Consider the following 16,852-nt stretch of genomic DNA (forward strand, 5'->3'; position numbering starts at 1 on the left):
GCCAGGCTGGTCTCAAACTCCCAACCTCAAGTGATCCACCTGCCACAGCCTCCCATAGTGCTGGGATTACAGGCATAAGCCACCACTCCCAGCCAACTTTTCAATTTGGTCTCAGATACTCTGCATGTAGTGAAAGGAATACAGTAAACAGGGAAGAGGAGGGAAATGGAATCCTAATTAGGCTGTCAATATTGGTGATTTTTTTTTTCTATGAGGTCTTGCTCTTTCACCCAGGCTGCAGTGCAGTGGCACGATCTTGGCTCACCGCAACCTCCGCCTCCCAGGTTCAAGCACTTCTCCTGCTTCAGCCTCTCAAGTAGCTGGGATTACAGGCACGCCACCATGTCCAGCTAATTTTTGTATTTTTAGTAGAGATGGGGTTTCACCATGTTGGACAAGATGGTCTCAAACTCCTGATGTCATGATCCACCTGCCTTGGCCTTCCAAAGTGCTGGGATTACAGGCGTGAGCCACTGTGCCCGGCCGGTGATTTTTCCTAATAGTTTCCCATATTTATTTATGTATTTATTTTTTCATTCTTCCTTTGTCTATTCTTTCCTTTTCACTTTTTTTCCTGGAGTAATTTAAAGTAAATCCAAGATATCATATCATTTTGCTTATAAATACTTCAGAAGACATCTCCAATGGATACATATCTGATTAGGAGGTTGTCAAGGGAAAATAGGTAAGCACTGTATCAGTAAATACATACAGACATACTTAAGGGGCTCCCATATGAGAGTCTTTGTGACATAAGTTAATCATGGATTTGACTGAAATACATTATTTGATGGGTAATCTAACTGTGCTGAATATTGTTAGAATACTAATAACTGTTATTTATTGGGTTCTTATTATGCTCCAAGTACAAAGCTTGTCATTTTTACCCAGCATGTCATTTGAATTCATATAGCAATGTTATCAGGTAGACATTATACCTAAATTTTAGATTCAAAGTATTAAGATTTCCCAAGATTTTAGACTGAAGGAAAGTATTGAAGCCAGCTCTTTCTAGTTTCAGAGTGTCCTCTGCTGCTACGTTACAGTGGCACTGTGTTTCACAGCCCCAATTGAATTCTAAAGTTACCCAGGACACCATTGCTGGAAATGGGAGCCATATGTGATTCACCCCGATATTCTCAGGTCTGTAGCCAAATAAAACAGTGAAAATTTAAAAAGAATGTATGTGATTTGTAAAAGACACCATATAGAAACAATCTGCTAAGTGAAATTAACAAACAAACAAATACAAACATTGGAATCAAATATTCTGGCCCAAAATTCTGACACATTTTTCACAAATGTAGTGTGATTTACTCTTTGAATTTCAGTTTCTGTACCTGAAGAGTGGCTACCATGTCTCTCCTTTAATGCTCATGAAAGATACAGTTTTCCCTTTCATAAATTACTTAGCGAAATATCCTGAAACACTATCAGAATCGCCGCTTTCTCTGCCTGCAATATACGTAACACAAGAATTTTCGTCAGCGAACTTCCCAATATGAAGCAAAGCATCTCCTTCCTCCTACCAATGATTGAGTCATTCTTCTATTAGATAACAGTAGCTATTTAAATACTTCAGCAGAAGCTCACATATTTTTAGTTTGTTGAAGTTCGTGACTGCTGCACTCTCTCTTTCTTGGCTTGGCTTTGGAAATGACTTTTGATGACCTAAAGATCAAGACTATGAAGGACCACCCTGATGAGAAGTCAAATGGAAAAAAAGCTAAAGGTACTAGGGATGGGAAAATGTGTACAGGGACAGAATCCCAGTGTTAGCCCCAAAATGTAAATTCATCAAAGAATGGGATTAGAAAGCTAAACACCCAAGTATGGGAAAATAGAATTAATACCATCTGCTTAAAAGAAAAACAAGTAGGCTATAACAATGATGATGATGATGACAACTTATTTATAACAATTTATACTGATATTCACTACAGGTTATTCTCTATGCTATTCACTTTAAGAGTATTATTTCTCGGAATCTTTACAACAACACTTTGAGATTGGCAGTATTACTATCTCCCTTTTACAGAGAGCTAACTAGGCATCAAGAGAACTAACAACATCATATTACCCAGTTTTATGGAGCTAATAAGTGGTAGAGCTAGGACTGTACCACAAACTCCCATTTATCCAGAATTCAATACATCGGGGGTTCGGGAAACAAATTTATCTGGTGTATACAATGATAATTTCTGTAAGTGTCCTTCAGGCATACAAAAACCTGAAGTACTTCATGAATTATGCAGCCAAAGTAAATGATATTTAGTATAGTTTAGCATAAGTTACATTTTGTTGTTTACTACTGCTTTGAAAAATTGTAAGTTCTGTTTGACACATACAGTAAATTAAATTGCATTGTTATAAATTAATTCGTAATCTCAATTCCACAGACGATCTGGATAAATTGCCTCTTAGTCTAGATCTATTTGGAGGAAAATGAACAGAATATAAGGAGAGAAAGACAGACAAGTATTATCAGAACTTTGGATAAAGAAATTTCAAATTGCGTTTCCAAAAACAACATAGAAATCTCTCTCAATAGGGAACACAGGTGTGAGCATGGAGTGATTTAACATTTGAGCAAATAAACTTAATTGGTATAAAAACAGTGCTGGCATTTACAGGTAAAACCAGAAGTGAACAATAGTCATTTGTTTATTCACTCACTCATTATTTGTGTAGTAAATATTGAGGGCCTGAATTTTACTATAATCATGAGATTGATTCTTCTTTCAGAATCTTGATAAGATCAGGCACCTACTGCAAAGAACTGGATTGCTTTCTGATTAGAAAATCACTAGAAGGGGCAGCAGTTGGATTAATGGTCTCTGCCTTCCAAGGACACAGGACAAAAGGGAATCTATAGAAAAAGGGAACGTGCCTTTCTGCACAGGATCCTGTGACTCTTTTTCCTCTAAAAATTTAGTTTTTCATTATTTAAGAGTGATGTGGCCGGGTGCGGTGACGCACACCTCTAATTTCAGCACTTTGAGAAGCCGAGCCTGGTGGGTCATGAGGTCAGGAGTTCGAGATCAGCCTGACCAAGGTGGGGGAAACCCTGTCTCTACTAAAAATACAAAAACTAACAGGGCATGCTGGCATGTGTTGGTAATTCCAGTTACTCAGGATGCTGAAGCAGGAGAATCACTTGCACCTGGGAGGCACAGGTTGCAGTGAGCTGAGATTGTGCCACTGCACTCCAAACTGGGTGACAGAGCGAGACTCCATTCAAAAAAAAAAGGAGTGATGAGGGTATCTGACGCCCTGTAATGAGGAATGAACACTGACCAGAGAGTTGAAAGACTGGTTGAAAGATTTACACAGAGATATTTGCCCCCGAGGCTAGAATTAAGCAATTATTTGCAAGAGACACAACTATCGTCTACAATTTCTCTCCTAGCTTGCCACACACACTCTAGAAGCCAATAAGTGTTGAATCAGAGCATGAACCATATTTATCCCTGTCAAGTTTCTATCATCTTTTTATCATTTGTGGAGTCTAACACAGTACCTTTGATACATGAAAATTTGAATATATCTGACCACTGCTTGACTTGGATTATTATACATTCACATTGGAAATTTTATTATAATATTTCAAGTCAAGTAGCTACTGACAATTAGACTAAAGACTTATTTTTGGGATTTAGCATCTGTGTGATCTTAAGCAAGTTCCTAAACCTTTCATTCTCCTTATTTGCATACAGAGGATAATGATATCAGTGCCCTATGTGTTTATCTCAGAAGATGAGGCAACCAAATACATTGTATGGAATGTTTTTCTACAAAACCAGTAATATCTGTGGGGTTTTTTGTTTTTTTTCAGTGGTAGAACACATAATTGGATATTCATACACCTGTGAGCTAAGTGATTTGTTTTTTTTTTCAAAATGGTGAACATTTCTCTTACAAAATCAAGCCTACACTTGGTGTGAGTGGAGGACATGCTGTTAATATAAACCAAATTAATATCAAGGTTTCATCCCTACTGAGATGTCGGTCACCACCTGCAGAGGTCTGTCCTGCAGATCCTGACTCAACGATGGTTGAATAAATGCACTCTCACACCCATTACAGTGATTTAAATAGGCTAGGGATGGTCATTGACTGCTTTCCAAGGGCAACTGCAGCCAACCGACCAAGACCCCCGTCCCATTCTCACCTTTATTCAGTATGGATTTAATAACAGGGGTTCTCAGTTAGCATGCTGGTGAATAATTAATATGGTTAAAAGAGTGGTTTTATGAATGATAAAAGCTTTAGGTTCTAGGGCCCAGAGTAAACACCATTAACAGGTAATTCCCCTTTGACCTCCCCCTGAGAGGACCATCCTGCACAAAGTTTACATGAGTTAACAGAGTAGAGACAAAGGAATGTGGGGTAAGCAGACTTAAACTGGGAAAGACTCTTATCGTCTCTATCTTTTTCCTATGCGGACGTAATGAACCAGCTGCCTTCAGCCTGTCCCAATAAAACCTCTCAGCCTTCTAAAAGGTTTGTGACTAATCTAAACTTTCTCTTCCCTAATATTTTGCCAGTCACCTCAAGTGAATTCCAACACCTACTTCTCTTTGATTAACAACCCCAGTTCCAAGATGTAATTTTGGTGGAATAATAATTGAATAGCATAAAATTATTTATGAAGTTATTTGAGGAAATCTCAGTTGATTGATGAAAGTTTACTTGCTTGATGTCTGACATTTGTTTATGTTACTTATGAAACACACTGTGTGTGTGTGCATGTGTGTGCACACATGCGTGCACATGGGCTATATTAAAAACTTCAGGCTCTCTGCACTGTGGATGAGGCTGATCCAACCAAGCTGGACTGTGTGTTTCCTGAGGAATCATTGTGGGGAAAGTAGATAAAGTAACAGCTTTAGAATCATATATTTAGATCCAAATATCTGGTATTGAATCTTGACTCTGAATTTACTGGTTGTGTGACCATGGGTCAATTACTTAAATTCCTTAATTCTTCCTGTTTTCCATTACTAAATGTGTATGATGAATTATTTGCAGAGTCATTTGGAGGCCTGGTGGTATGGAATGCAAACACCAAGTACAGACATGCTCCAAAGAAGGGTTTGCTTACTTGTTCACTCTTTTTTGTCTTTCTTCTGTCACTCTAGGTCTTCCCTTTCTTTATTCTCCGTGGTGGTGCCCGGTTGCTGTGACTCTAGGGGTCCTTTGCCTGGGATCAGTGGTGATCATTATAAAGCTGGGTGTGGAATGTAAGTGCAAAAATAAGGAACTGATATTTGTCAGGGTGGGAGTGTTGGAAATGAGGTTAATAAATATAGTATATGGTTTATAAGTTTCTTTCATAACACCTACAAACAGCCATGATTTAGATTCATTTTAGGCAAAAAAAAAATTTTTTTTGAGACAGAGTCTCAGTGTCACCCAGGCTGGCATGCAATGGCATGGTTTTGGCTCACTGCAACCTCTGCCTCCTGGGTTCAAGTGATTCTCCTGCCTCAGCCTCCCAAGTAGCTGGGATTACAGGTGGGTGCCACCACACCAGGCTAATTTTTGTATTTTTAGTAGAGACAAGGTTTCACTATATTGGCCAGGCTAGTCTTGAACTCCTGATCTCATGATCTGTCCACTGTAGCTTCCCAAAGTGCTGGGATTACAGGTGTGAGCTACCGCACCCCAGCCAGCAAAATGTTCTTATAGTGACCATCAAGATAAATGGGTATATTGTTCATCCTCAAATGGAGGCATAAAATGAAGATTACAATTGGTTAGTGTTTTTTGTTTGTTTGTTTGTTTTTATAACTTCTTGGATAGGCTGGGTGCTGTGGCTCACGCCTGTAATCCCAGCACATTGGGAGGCCCGAGGTGGGTGCATCACCTGAGGTCAGGAGTTCAAGACCAGCCTGGCCAACGTGGTGAAACCCCATTTCTACTAAAAATACAAAAATTAGCCAGGTGTGGTGGTGCATGCCTACAATCCCAGCTACTGAGGAGGCTGAAGCAGGAGAGTCGCTTGAACCCAGGAGATGGAGGTTGCAGTGAGCAGAGATTGCACCACTGCACTCCAGCCTGGGCAACAGAGTAAGATTCCATCTCAAAAAAAAAAAAAAAAAATTGGTGGATAGAGCCTATTTAAATTCTGAAATGATGGAGAAGACAATAATTTAAAGTTACGAATCTCCAAGATCATCTGAGAGGCCCAAAAATAAAAGAAATTTTATTTGGCTTGCTGAGTTTTGATAAAGATAATTAAATACCATTTTAATGTTAAGAACCAGAAACACAATCTTAATAAATAAAACATTTAAAACAAAATATATTTCAAATGTATAATAAGAACATTTAGAAAAGAGAGGATGGATATTGAGGAAAAAAAGAGTGAAAAGAAGGTCTAGAGTGGCCAAGAAGGAGAGAAAATGGGGCCCATCATTCACTCAACCTGCCTGTGAATTTAGGTTATGGATCTGAGTGGTTTAGGCTACCCAGGATCCAGATTATTATGGCCATTGAAGTGCTATTTGCTTCTTAACTGTTGTTCAAGTCCACAGACTATTTCATTTTAAATCTGTCACTTAGAGCCTTTCCTAGTGACCGGGAGAAGTGCCCTTGACTCAGAGGTGGTGATCAGAAAAATCTTCTGAGCCTTTGATTAACAGGATCAAAGCTGCCTTCAAACCAAGTGGCCTGCTTTGTATTGCGCCATCAAAATTTGAGAACTGAGACCTTTGACCCTTAACATTTATTGGCTGCTTGATTTCACAATCTTCACTTTATCGCCACCCTTCCTAAAACATACTGTAGCCGGGGTAGGGGGGGAAGAAAGAAAACATGCTTGAAGACTCTTGTGACACAGTGATTTACAATAATTCTGTGTGTGGCTGTCTCAAAAAAGGGGTGTGTGCCACAGTTCTTCAAATTAGGAAGTCTGGAAGAGTAGACAGAGTGGGAGGAAATAAGACATAAATAGAGTAAATCACTAATGACAAGTCCTGCTAATAGTCACTGAGTCTGATGGGTGTCTATTTAGGTTTTCTATAAGGTTTAGGTTGTCTATAAGGTTTTCCTTATTTTATTTATTACACTACTATACTGGTTATCTTGTGATTACTTTTAATTTGTAACTCAATTTTAAAAACTTGGTAATTTTTTAAAAAAATTATAAATGTTTGCAATGTTCCTGACATTAAGCAAAATACCACAGGAATATTCATGAACCTCCACATCTGTAATTTCTGAGTAAACTTGGGTCATTTTTCAGCAGCTTATCTATTGTCAAAATAGATTTAATTCTGTTTTGATTTCCTAAAAAAGTCTCTTGAGGGATTTTTATTTGGGTTGAAACTAGAGTCTTAATGAAATTGTGATTCAGTATCCCAGGTATCGGATCTCCTAACACAACAGCAAGCAAACCTAACTCACCAGAAAAATAAACTGGAGAGACAGATCTCAGCCCGGCAACAGGCAGAAGAAGCTTCACAGGAATCACAAAAAGAACTCAAGGAAATTATTGAAACCCTCGCCCAGAAGCTGAATGAGAAATCCAAAGAGCAAATGGAACTTCACCAACAGAATCTGAATCTCCAAGAAACACTGAAGAGAGCAGCAAATTGTTCAGGTATTGGGAGAAGGGTGGGTGAGGAGAGATGGTGGAAGCTTTCTGTCCAATCTTAACTATTTTTTGGAAACAACTCTGGGCTCAAAATTGGTGTATTGTTATGCATATACTTATTCATTCATAATGTTCTATACAAGAAGTTCTCGATTTTTTTTGTTGTTGTTAGATGGAGTTTCGCTCTTTTGCCCAAACTGGAGTGAAGTGATGAGATCTCTGCTCACTGCAATCTCTGCCCACTGGGTTCAAGCGATTCTCCTGCCTAGCCTTCCAAGTAGCTGGGATTACAGACACTGCCACCATGCCTGGCTAATTTTTGTATTTTTAGTAGAGACAGGGTTTCCCTGTGTTGGCCAGGCTGGTCTCAAACTCCTGACCTCAGGTGGTTCACCTACCTTGGCCTCCCAAAGTGCTAGCTAGGATTACAGCCATGAGCCACTGCACCCAGACAATTTTTTTTTTAGAAGGAGTCTTGGTCTGTCGCCCAGGCTGGAAAGCAGTGGTGTGATCTCGGCTCACTGCAGCCTCTGCCTCTCCAGCTCAAGTGATTCTCCTGTCTCAGTCTCCCAAAGTGCTGGGATTGCAAACATAAGCCACCACCATGCCCAAGTAATTTTTGTACTTTTATTAGAGACAGGGCTTTGCCATATTGAACAGGCTGATCTCGAACTCCTGACCTCAAGTCATCTGCCTGCCTCAGCCTCCCAAAGAGCAGGGATTATGGGTGTGAACCACCGTGCCTGGCAATAAATTCTTAATTTTTATCATAACCACCCTATGGTATGTCAAATCTTTGTGAAATCTGATTTAATTAAGCATACATTTTGGTGGATTTAAGTTTTTCTTCCTTGTAAGAGCCTCTTCTTTCTAAAATTTTAGTTTTGAAATTTTTTTTTGAGAGCTCTGTCATACCCAGGCCAGAGTGCAGTGGTGAGATCTTGGCTGACTGCAACCTCCCCTTTCTGGGTTCAAACAATTCTCTTGCTGCAGCCTCCTGAGTAGCAGTTTTGAGATTTTTCTTGAAGAATTCTGCCACCCTCACCCCTTTCCATTGATCCTTATCTCTTTCCATTTCAGTGCCTTTTAACAGCTGTATTTCTTTTTCTAAAGGGTCTTTTTGTCCTTGCAACTGTCTACCCTAATTCTACATTAGCTCATTCTGTGGCATTATTTCTTAAAGTGTACTACATCAAATTACTAATTTATTTTATTTTATTTCAATTTTTTGAGATGGAATCTTGCTCTTTTGCCCAGGCTGGAGAGCAGTGGCCTGATCTCGGCTCACTGCCACCTTCGCCTCCAGGATTCAAGCATCTCACCCTCCCAAGTAGCTGGGATTAAGGTGCCCATGACCACACCTGGCTAATTTTTGTTTTTGTTTTTGTTTTTTTCTGAGAGGGAGTCACCCAGGCTGGAGGGCAGTGGCACTATCTCAGCTCACTGCAACCTCCGCCTCCTGGGTTCAAGAGAGTCTCCTGCTGCAGCCTACGGAGTAGCCACCACACTTGGCTAATTTTTGTATTTTTAGTAGAGACAGGGTTTCACTATGTTGGCCAGGCTGGTTTTGAACTTCTGACCTCAGGTGATCCACCTACCCCAGCCTCCCAAAATGCTGGGATTACAGGTACGAGCCACTACGCTGGGCTCATCAATTTAAATAGTACCAATGGAGGTTGGCTGGCTTGCAAACATTACACAGATACTTCAGATTAGACAAAAATATGAGGAGCCCAAGAAGTCTATTTATATAAGGAGAAATGAGTTAATTTTAGTTGTCTAAAGGGACTCAGAATCCAGAGGCAGGCAGAAATAGTAGCATCTATAAGAAGATTATGATGTGAATTCTGATACTGTTACAGAAGCTACTGCATTATTTGGTCTTTCTGCAGTATGTCATTAAATCTGGTATATATTTTTAGGCATGGGGGAGTTAAAAGATGTGACAGAGTCATTCAGAGTTACTTTGTTTCCTTGGAGGTACATAAATTAGTGCCCTATTGTCTAATAGTAAACAACTGCCTCTAATAAACAAAGATCTTTCTAACTTCTTGCTTGCAATTCACTTAATCTCAACCACATAATTTCTTTGAATAAAGAGTATATAATAACAGTTCACAGATACTTAAACTTTTCCTTAACAGGTGAAACACTGAGACCTAGGTAAAGTTAAATGATAATAAAAAGTAATTTTGTGTAATGTTTTTCAGTTTATAAATCCCTTCACTATTTAGAAGTCATTTACATTTTCAAGATGAGCAGAAATTTTTAGACAAAATAATTTTTAGCAAGTATCAAACATATTTAATCTCTTTAAAGTTGAGCTTTCAAGGAAATGAGTATACCACCTTCAAGAAGGCTTAAAGGAAGAAGATTTATATATTAAGGGTAGGAGTGTTTATAAAAGCAGAAATAACCACACACAAATCAATGGTTATATCACAGGCAAGGCCATAACACAATTTTGTCTTTATCAGTTGCGTGGGATTAAATCTACATCAGGACCATTAGGAACTATCTCCTAGAGATGCCCTGGATGAACAACTAATAAAAAACAATAAGTGATATGTCTGATGCTGGTAGATATACTAAGTAACATGTTCCATTCCTTGACAGTGTCCGATAAAGGCTAGTTAGTACAGATACCAAATAAAGTTCCACCTTTCATCAAGGACCTTTGAGATGTCTTTAAAAAGTAGTATTAAAATGCCATATATATATAAAAAAAAAGGCCTGGTTTTTCCAGGGTGAGGCAAGTTTTATCTTTTTTACTAAAAGGACTGCCATCTTTAATGTATTTATGAGTGGGGAGAGATGCTGAGATGTTATTATGTTTGCTTTAGGCCAATGAGCTAGTGGGATGCAGGCCTTTGCAGGAATAGACTTTACATTTAGCAATGGAATTTGAGGTGGCTCTCAAGCTTTACTGGCCGAGATGGTGAAAACCCGTCTCTACTAAAATACGGAAAAAACATATTAGCTGAGCTTGGCGGTGCATGCTTGTAGTTCCAACTACTCAGGAGGCTGAGGCAGGGGAATTGTTTAAACCTGGGAGGCAGAGGTTTCAGTGAGCTGAGATCGCACCACTGCACTCCAGTCTGGCAACAGAGTGAGACTCCATCTCAAAAGAAAAAAAAAGTGGCAGATTAAAGATTTACCATCAAGATTCTGTATCAAAATGTCTTGAGTGTCACTGAGAAACATTTCCTCAAATGGTTTTAACTTAAAAGTTTAAAAAGTAGTATGTTAGAGACCGGGTGTGGTGGCTCACGCCTGTAATCCAAGCACTTTGGAGGCCAAGGCGGGCGAATCACCTGAGGTTGGGAGTTCAAGACTAGCCTGGCCAACGTGGTGAAACCCTGTCTTAAAAAAAAAAAAAGTATTATGTTAGAGTGGTGAAACACACAGAATCTAGAGTTAGATTTCGTAGGTCCAGATTCTCCTCCATTTGTCAAAAGAAGAAAATGAATGGAACCTATCTCATGGAGATATTATGAAGATTAAATGAGTTGATATCTGTAAAGTACTTCCAACAGTTTCTGGCACATAGTGAGTGATATTTGTATTTGTTAAATTATATAACAAATATTTGTATTTGTTAAATTATATAACAAATACAAATATCACATACTATGTTTATTTTGGTGTACACACACATACAAACACACACATACAAACACACACACACATAGAAATGCAGTTAGTTTAAATACTACATTTTGTAATGTGTCCTTCTTCCTTTGTCACAGCTTGGAAAACTTACCCAGGCTGTGTTTTTAGTCCACAAAACCTCACATATATCTACACATATATATTTTTGAGACAGAGTCTTGCTCTGTCACTCAGGCTGGAGTGCAGTGGCACGATCTTGGCTTACTGTAACCTCTGCCCCCTAGGTTTGATGACGCACACCACCATGCCTGGTGAATTTTTGTGTTTTTTTTTTTTTTTTGTAGAAACAGGGTTTCACCATGTTGCAAAGGCTAGTCTGGAACTCCTGAACTCAAGCACTCCACCCACCTCAGCCTCCCAAAGTGCTGGAATTATAGGCATGAGCCACCACGCCCAGCTGAAAAAGTACATATTTTTACATTGACATAATATGATGGGGTTAGACAAATTAAGAAGTAAGAAGCTTGCATTTATTGCTTTCAGCTTGGTCTCCTTTTTATAAGCATCAATCAGTTTGATGAAAAATCAGCTTAGTGTTTTGTATGCTCTTCCTCATTCGCTTTCTTCTTCTTCTTCTTTTTTAAAGACAGGATTTCACCACATTGGTCAGGCTGGTCTCGAACTCCTGACCTCAGGTGATCTGCCCACCTCGGCCTCCCAAAGTGCTGGGATTACAGGTGTGAGCCACCACATCCAGCTTCACTTTCTTCTTCTGTTTTTCAGTCCCTCCTATTTTCTCCTCTCTAATACAGCCGACTTTTATACATTTATCTAATGATTTTCCACCACAATGAGAATGAAATTAAAATGCTGCCTTTCTCAAATATTTTAGTTTTTCACCTTTTGGTTGCAGTGTAGACCAGAGTACTTTGTTACACTTAAAGAGATGGAAGAGATGATGATGATGGTGGTGGTGATGATAGTGTTGATTTGGGAGTTCCTGAAAGCATTCATAAACATGGGGACATTGGTATATTTTGCCTGTTGTCTAAGCCCTGTGTTGGATTTGTTGGAATCCCTGTGAATTTTGCTACTGAAAATCTCTTTATTTTTAAAAATCTTATTGAAATTGAGATCCACACTTTGTATTAATACGATTTTCCCTAGAACAACTCTGTACAAAAGAAATATAGTATGTGCTACATATATATCATTAAAATTTCTAGCAGCCACATAAAAATGAAAAAGTAGCAGATAAAATTAATTACTTAACCCAAGATATTTGAAATATTATTTAATACTAATCAGTATAAAACGTTTTAATGGTCTATTTTACATTCTTTTCTTTTTTTCAAACTAAGTTTTCAAAATCATTTGTGTGTTTTACACTTATAGTACATCTTCATGCAAACTAGCAGTTGTGGTGGCTGATGCCTGTAACTCCAGCACTTTGGGAGGCTGAGGCAGGAGGATTGCTTGGAATCAGGAGTTCAAGACCAGCCTGGCCAACACAGCGAGACTGTGTTTCGATTAAAATAATTTTTTAAAGAAATGCAAACTAGCTACATTTCTAGTACTCAAGAATCACATATGGCTACTATATCAGACCATACATGTCTAAAAGCAAGACACACAGTATTTAAGCCTAAATTCATCATTCCAAGATACAAAGTTTTAAGATACATAGGCATTGCTTTTTTAAAATAGCAGAATGGCTATTAAATATCTATTCCCCCAACCCTCATTTCCATTATTCCAAACAACTTTAAAAAATAGATCAGTTTCTAAAATTATATGCTAGCTTAACTTGCTTTTCAGCAGGGGAAGTGAAAATGCTAAATGAGAAGTACATTTAGGTTGCTAAAATTGGTATGCTTTCTTTTTTTTTCAAAAATAGAGAAATAAGGACTCTGAGGCTATTTAGGTATTTGCAGAACTTGGGTGAAATTTTGCTTAAGAAGTAGTATGCGCTGGGCGCGGTGTCTCATGTGGTGAAACCCCATTTCTACTAAAAATACAAAAACAAAAAAGAAAAATAAATAGTATGCACGTGAGAGGACTAAAGGGATAATTGATTTAAGAACTGCAGAACTGCTTTTACTCAAATATAACTGATTGATTAGCTATACTACCCTTTCCAGCTCCTTGTCCTCAAGACTGGATCTGGCATAAAGAAAGCTGTTACCTATTTTCCTCGGGCTCACTTGACTGGAAAAAGAGCCAAGAGAACTGCTTATCTTTGGATGCCAAGTTGCTGAAAATTAATAGTACAGCGGATCTGGTGAGTGACTTTGGATATTTGCCAGGCTGGAGTATTGGCTGATAGGGAAATAAATCTGGTTTAGATTGTCACTGGAGGAATTCTTGTTTGAGAGCCAAAATATCTGTTTTTTAGCTTAGTCTGACCACCAGTTTTGTGCATGACCTTGGACTGACTGGCTCCGTAGTATCTCTAGGCTTCAGTAAGTGTTTCCATAAAACCGTCAAGGGGATGTTAAAGATCCCTTTTGGTTCTTTAGTTTTATGGATCTAATGCTAACCGACTTTCAGATTCTAAAACCACCATGTAGATTCCGCAAACTCAGAAACTTTACTCCCCACAGGACTTCATCCTGCAAGCAGCTTCCCATTCCAGTTTCCCGTTCTGGATTGGGCTGTCTCGGAGGAACCCCCACTACCCGTGGCTCTGGGAGGACGGTTCTCCTTTGATGCCCTATTTGTAAGTTTCCCATTCTTTTTGATGCCTCTCTTGTCAGTTTCCTCTTCTTTGCTGAATCTGCTAGTGAAGTCACAGCCTGAATTCCACCAATGCCCCCTTCTTGCCAGAGTGAAGCTTGGGGGAATTCCTCAGAGTCTCCTTCCTCACCTCTCTCATAAAAAGATTTGTTCATTTACCCATTCAGACCTTTTCTTGAGTTTTCCTTCCCTCATTTATGACTGACTGGAGGCTTTAAGACAAAAAGCTTCAAAAGCTAAGCTTCTGAAACAAGGTGGCAGTAAATCTAAGGTGTTTTTTTTTTCTCCCCTGCCTACAGATTTAGACTCCGAGGTGCTATTTCCCAGACATACTCTTTAGGTACCTGCGCATATATACAACAAGGAACTGTTTTTGCGGAAAACTGCGCTTTAGTTGCCTTCAGAATATGTCAGAAGAAGGCAAATCTATTAAGAGCACAGTGAATTTGAAGGCTCTGGAAGAAAAGAAGAAAGTCTTTGAGTTTTATTCTGGAATTTAAGCTATTCTTTGGGTGCAAAGCATGAGCGCCCAGAGAACGGTCAGCTAGCTGGCTGCAGAATTCCTTTGCAGAAACTGGGGCTCCAGGTGCGTGCATGGCACCTTTATGCGAACATTTTTTATTCTAGCTGTCTGTATTACTTCACCTCGCTTGTCCCAAGCTTCCCTGCCAGCCTGAAGTCCATTTTTCTTTTTTTATTTTAAAATTTGACTCCTCTTCAAGCTTGAAAACTCTCTGCACTCATTCTTCTCTACCTCATCATCACCTTCCCCTCACCCTCCTAAAATTGCGTAAAAGACAGAACATGGAGAACTTGCTCAATTGCAGGCAGAGAGCAAAAAGGGGAAATATGCCCAGGAAAACGTGCACATGAAGAAACAGAGAAGGGCAGAGGCCATACCAAAAATCAAGAAACACATGTTCTTCACTTTAAAAGCTATCACTCCTTGGTTTTTAAACTGTGGTTCAATCTCCAGACTGTCTACCATTTACACACACACACACACATTTTGGGACAAGTGGGGAGTCTGAGGAAGTAATTAGTAAATGAGTGGTCTTTTCTGCGAGCTAATCTACAACCTGTCAGTACTTCCTAAATCAGTTATTATTTCTTCATCGTTTTTTCTACCAGAGAACAGCTTAATAGTTTTAACTCTTCATAACAGTTCTTGTTAGAATCACGGGATGTATGGCTCAGAGGAAAGAATGAAATTTCTTTCCCTAAAGAACAAACCCTTTGTAGATGACCCCTTCTCAACTCTGTTTTGCTATGCTATAATTTTGAAACTTACAAGATGAAAAAATGAAGACATTCAATCTAGAACAAACTGAGCCAGGTATTCAAATATTATTGAATAGAAACAGATGGAACTGGAAATATATCTTCTGTTTTCAGGCTTCTATTTCCTTTCCACTCATTCTTCATAGACTATTCCACTTTAAGGAAGTCCTTTTATTTTGCTGCACATAATCTAGCAGGAATCTTTTTTTGTTTTGTTTTCTTAAAGAGCTGAATCATCCTTAGGAAGTCAAGAGATGTTTGCTTTTGAGATATAATTAACATAAAATAAACGGAACATATGAAAGTGTACAATTTGATGTGTTTTCACACCTTGTGAAGACGATGCATACCACAATTAAGAGAGTGAACATATCCATCATCCCTGCAAGTGTCACAATGCCCCTCCTGATGACTTGTCCCCAGAAAATCACCAATCAGCTTTCATTTTGCATTTTATAGAGTTTTATATGAATGGAATCATACAGTATGCCTTTTTATTGTCTAGCTTCTTTGACTTCGCATAATTATTTTGAGATCATATATCTCCATCTTATTGCTTATACGAATTGTTCATTCTTTTAAATGCCGACTATTCCCTTGAATTACATACGTCACCATTTGTTTGCCCATTTACTTGTTGATGACATTTGGGTTGTTTCAGTTTTGGGATATTACAAATAGACCTGCTATGAACATTTGTGTACAAGTCTGTATGAACACAGGATTCCTTTTCTCTTGGGGGAACACTTAGGAGTATAATGTCTGGATCACACAGTAGGTGTATAATTAACTATTTAGGAAACTACCAGACTGTTTTCCAAAGTTGTACCATTTTACATTCCTCCCAGCAGTGTGTGAGTGTTCCATTTCCACCTCATCCATGCCAGGATTTGATACGGTTTGTCTTACAGTTTTAATGATTCTAATAGATATATAGTGGTATATCCTTATAGTTTTAATTTGTATTTCCTGCAAAGTTTTGTTTGTTTGTTTTTGAGACAGAGTTTCCCTTTTGTTGCCCAGGCTGGAGTGCAGTGGCGCAATCTCGGCTCACAGCAACCTCCACCTCCCAGGCTCAAGTGATTCTCCTGCCTCATTCTCCTAAGTAGCTGGGATTACAGGCGCCCGCTGCCACGCCCGGCAAATTTTTGTATTTTTAGCAGAGACGGGGTTTCACCATATTGGCCAGGCTGGTCTTGAACTCTTGACCTCAGGTGATCCACTCGATTCAGCCTCCCAGCATGCTAGAATTACAGGCATGAGCCACTGTGCCTGGCAAATTTTTATAAGCCTGTTTACCACCTGTACTAGGTAATTTTGATAAAGAAACTGTATAAATCTTTTGAAAATTTTTGCTTGGTTTATTTTCTTACTGTTGAGTTTTGAGAACTCTATATATTCGGGATAAAAACCCTTTATCAGATATGCATCTTGAAATATTTTTCTTGTTTTTTTTTGAGACGGAGTCTCACTCTGTTGCCCAGGCTGGACTGCAGTGGCACGACCACAGATCACTGAAGCTTTGACCTCCCAGGGTGAAGTGATCCTAGTGCCTCAGCCTCCAAAGTAGCTGGGACAATGGGGACCACAGGTGTGCACCATCATGCCCAGCTAATTTTTTTT

At 39.0% G+C, this 16,852-nt stretch overlaps 1 protein-coding gene across 2 annotated transcripts; it reads left to right on the forward strand.

Moving 5' to 3' along the window:
• The first annotated feature begins 1,530 nt into the window (after positions 1-1,530).
• OLR1 (oxidized low density lipoprotein receptor 1) lies at positions 1,531-15,935 on the forward strand. 2 transcript variants are annotated; one of them, XM_032254355.1, is made up of 7 exons: positions 1,531-1,732; positions 5,142-5,243; positions 7,361-7,606; positions 13,354-13,493; positions 13,608-13,674; positions 13,816-13,931; positions 14,248-14,604. In XM_032254355.1, the coding sequence occupies exons 1-7, from the start codon at positions 1,657-1,659 to the stop codon at positions 14,251-14,253; spliced, it is 753 nt and encodes a 250-aa protein (XP_032110246.1). In that variant the 5' UTR covers positions 1,531-1,656; the 3' UTR covers positions 14,254-14,604. The 2 variants fall into 2 exon arrangements, with proteins under 2 accessions (XP_032110246.1, XP_032110245.1); XM_032254354.1 differs by lacking the exon at positions 13,608-13,674 and having other exon boundaries at positions 14,248-15,935.
• The last annotated feature ends 917 nt before the right edge of the window (positions 15,936-16,852 follow it).

The sequence above is a fragment of the Sapajus apella genome, unplaced genomic scaffold (assembly GCF_009761245.1).
Source record: "Sapajus apella isolate SASKATOON/1434 unplaced genomic scaffold, GSC_monkey_1.0 scaffold86, whole genome shotgun sequence".
NCBI classification, from domain to species: Eukaryota; Metazoa; Chordata; class Mammalia; order Primates; family Cebidae; genus Sapajus; species Sapajus apella.

What these genes read in the sequence shown, in the direction of transcription:
- OLR1 (XM_032254354.1), top strand. Translation starts at nt 1,657, where the DNA reads ATGACTTTTGATGACCTAAAGATCAAGACTATGAAGGACCACCCTGAT. An exon ending in GAGAGCAGCAAATTGTTCAG is followed by an intron (nt 7,607 to 13,353) that starts GTATTGGGAGAA and finishes TACCCTTTCCAG; the next exon opens with CTCCTTGTCCTCAAGACTGG. An exon ending in TCTCCTTTGATGCCCTATTT is followed by an intron (nt 13,932 to 14,247) that starts GTAAGTTTCCCA and finishes CCCTGCCTACAG; the next exon opens with ATTTAGACTCCGAGGTGCTA.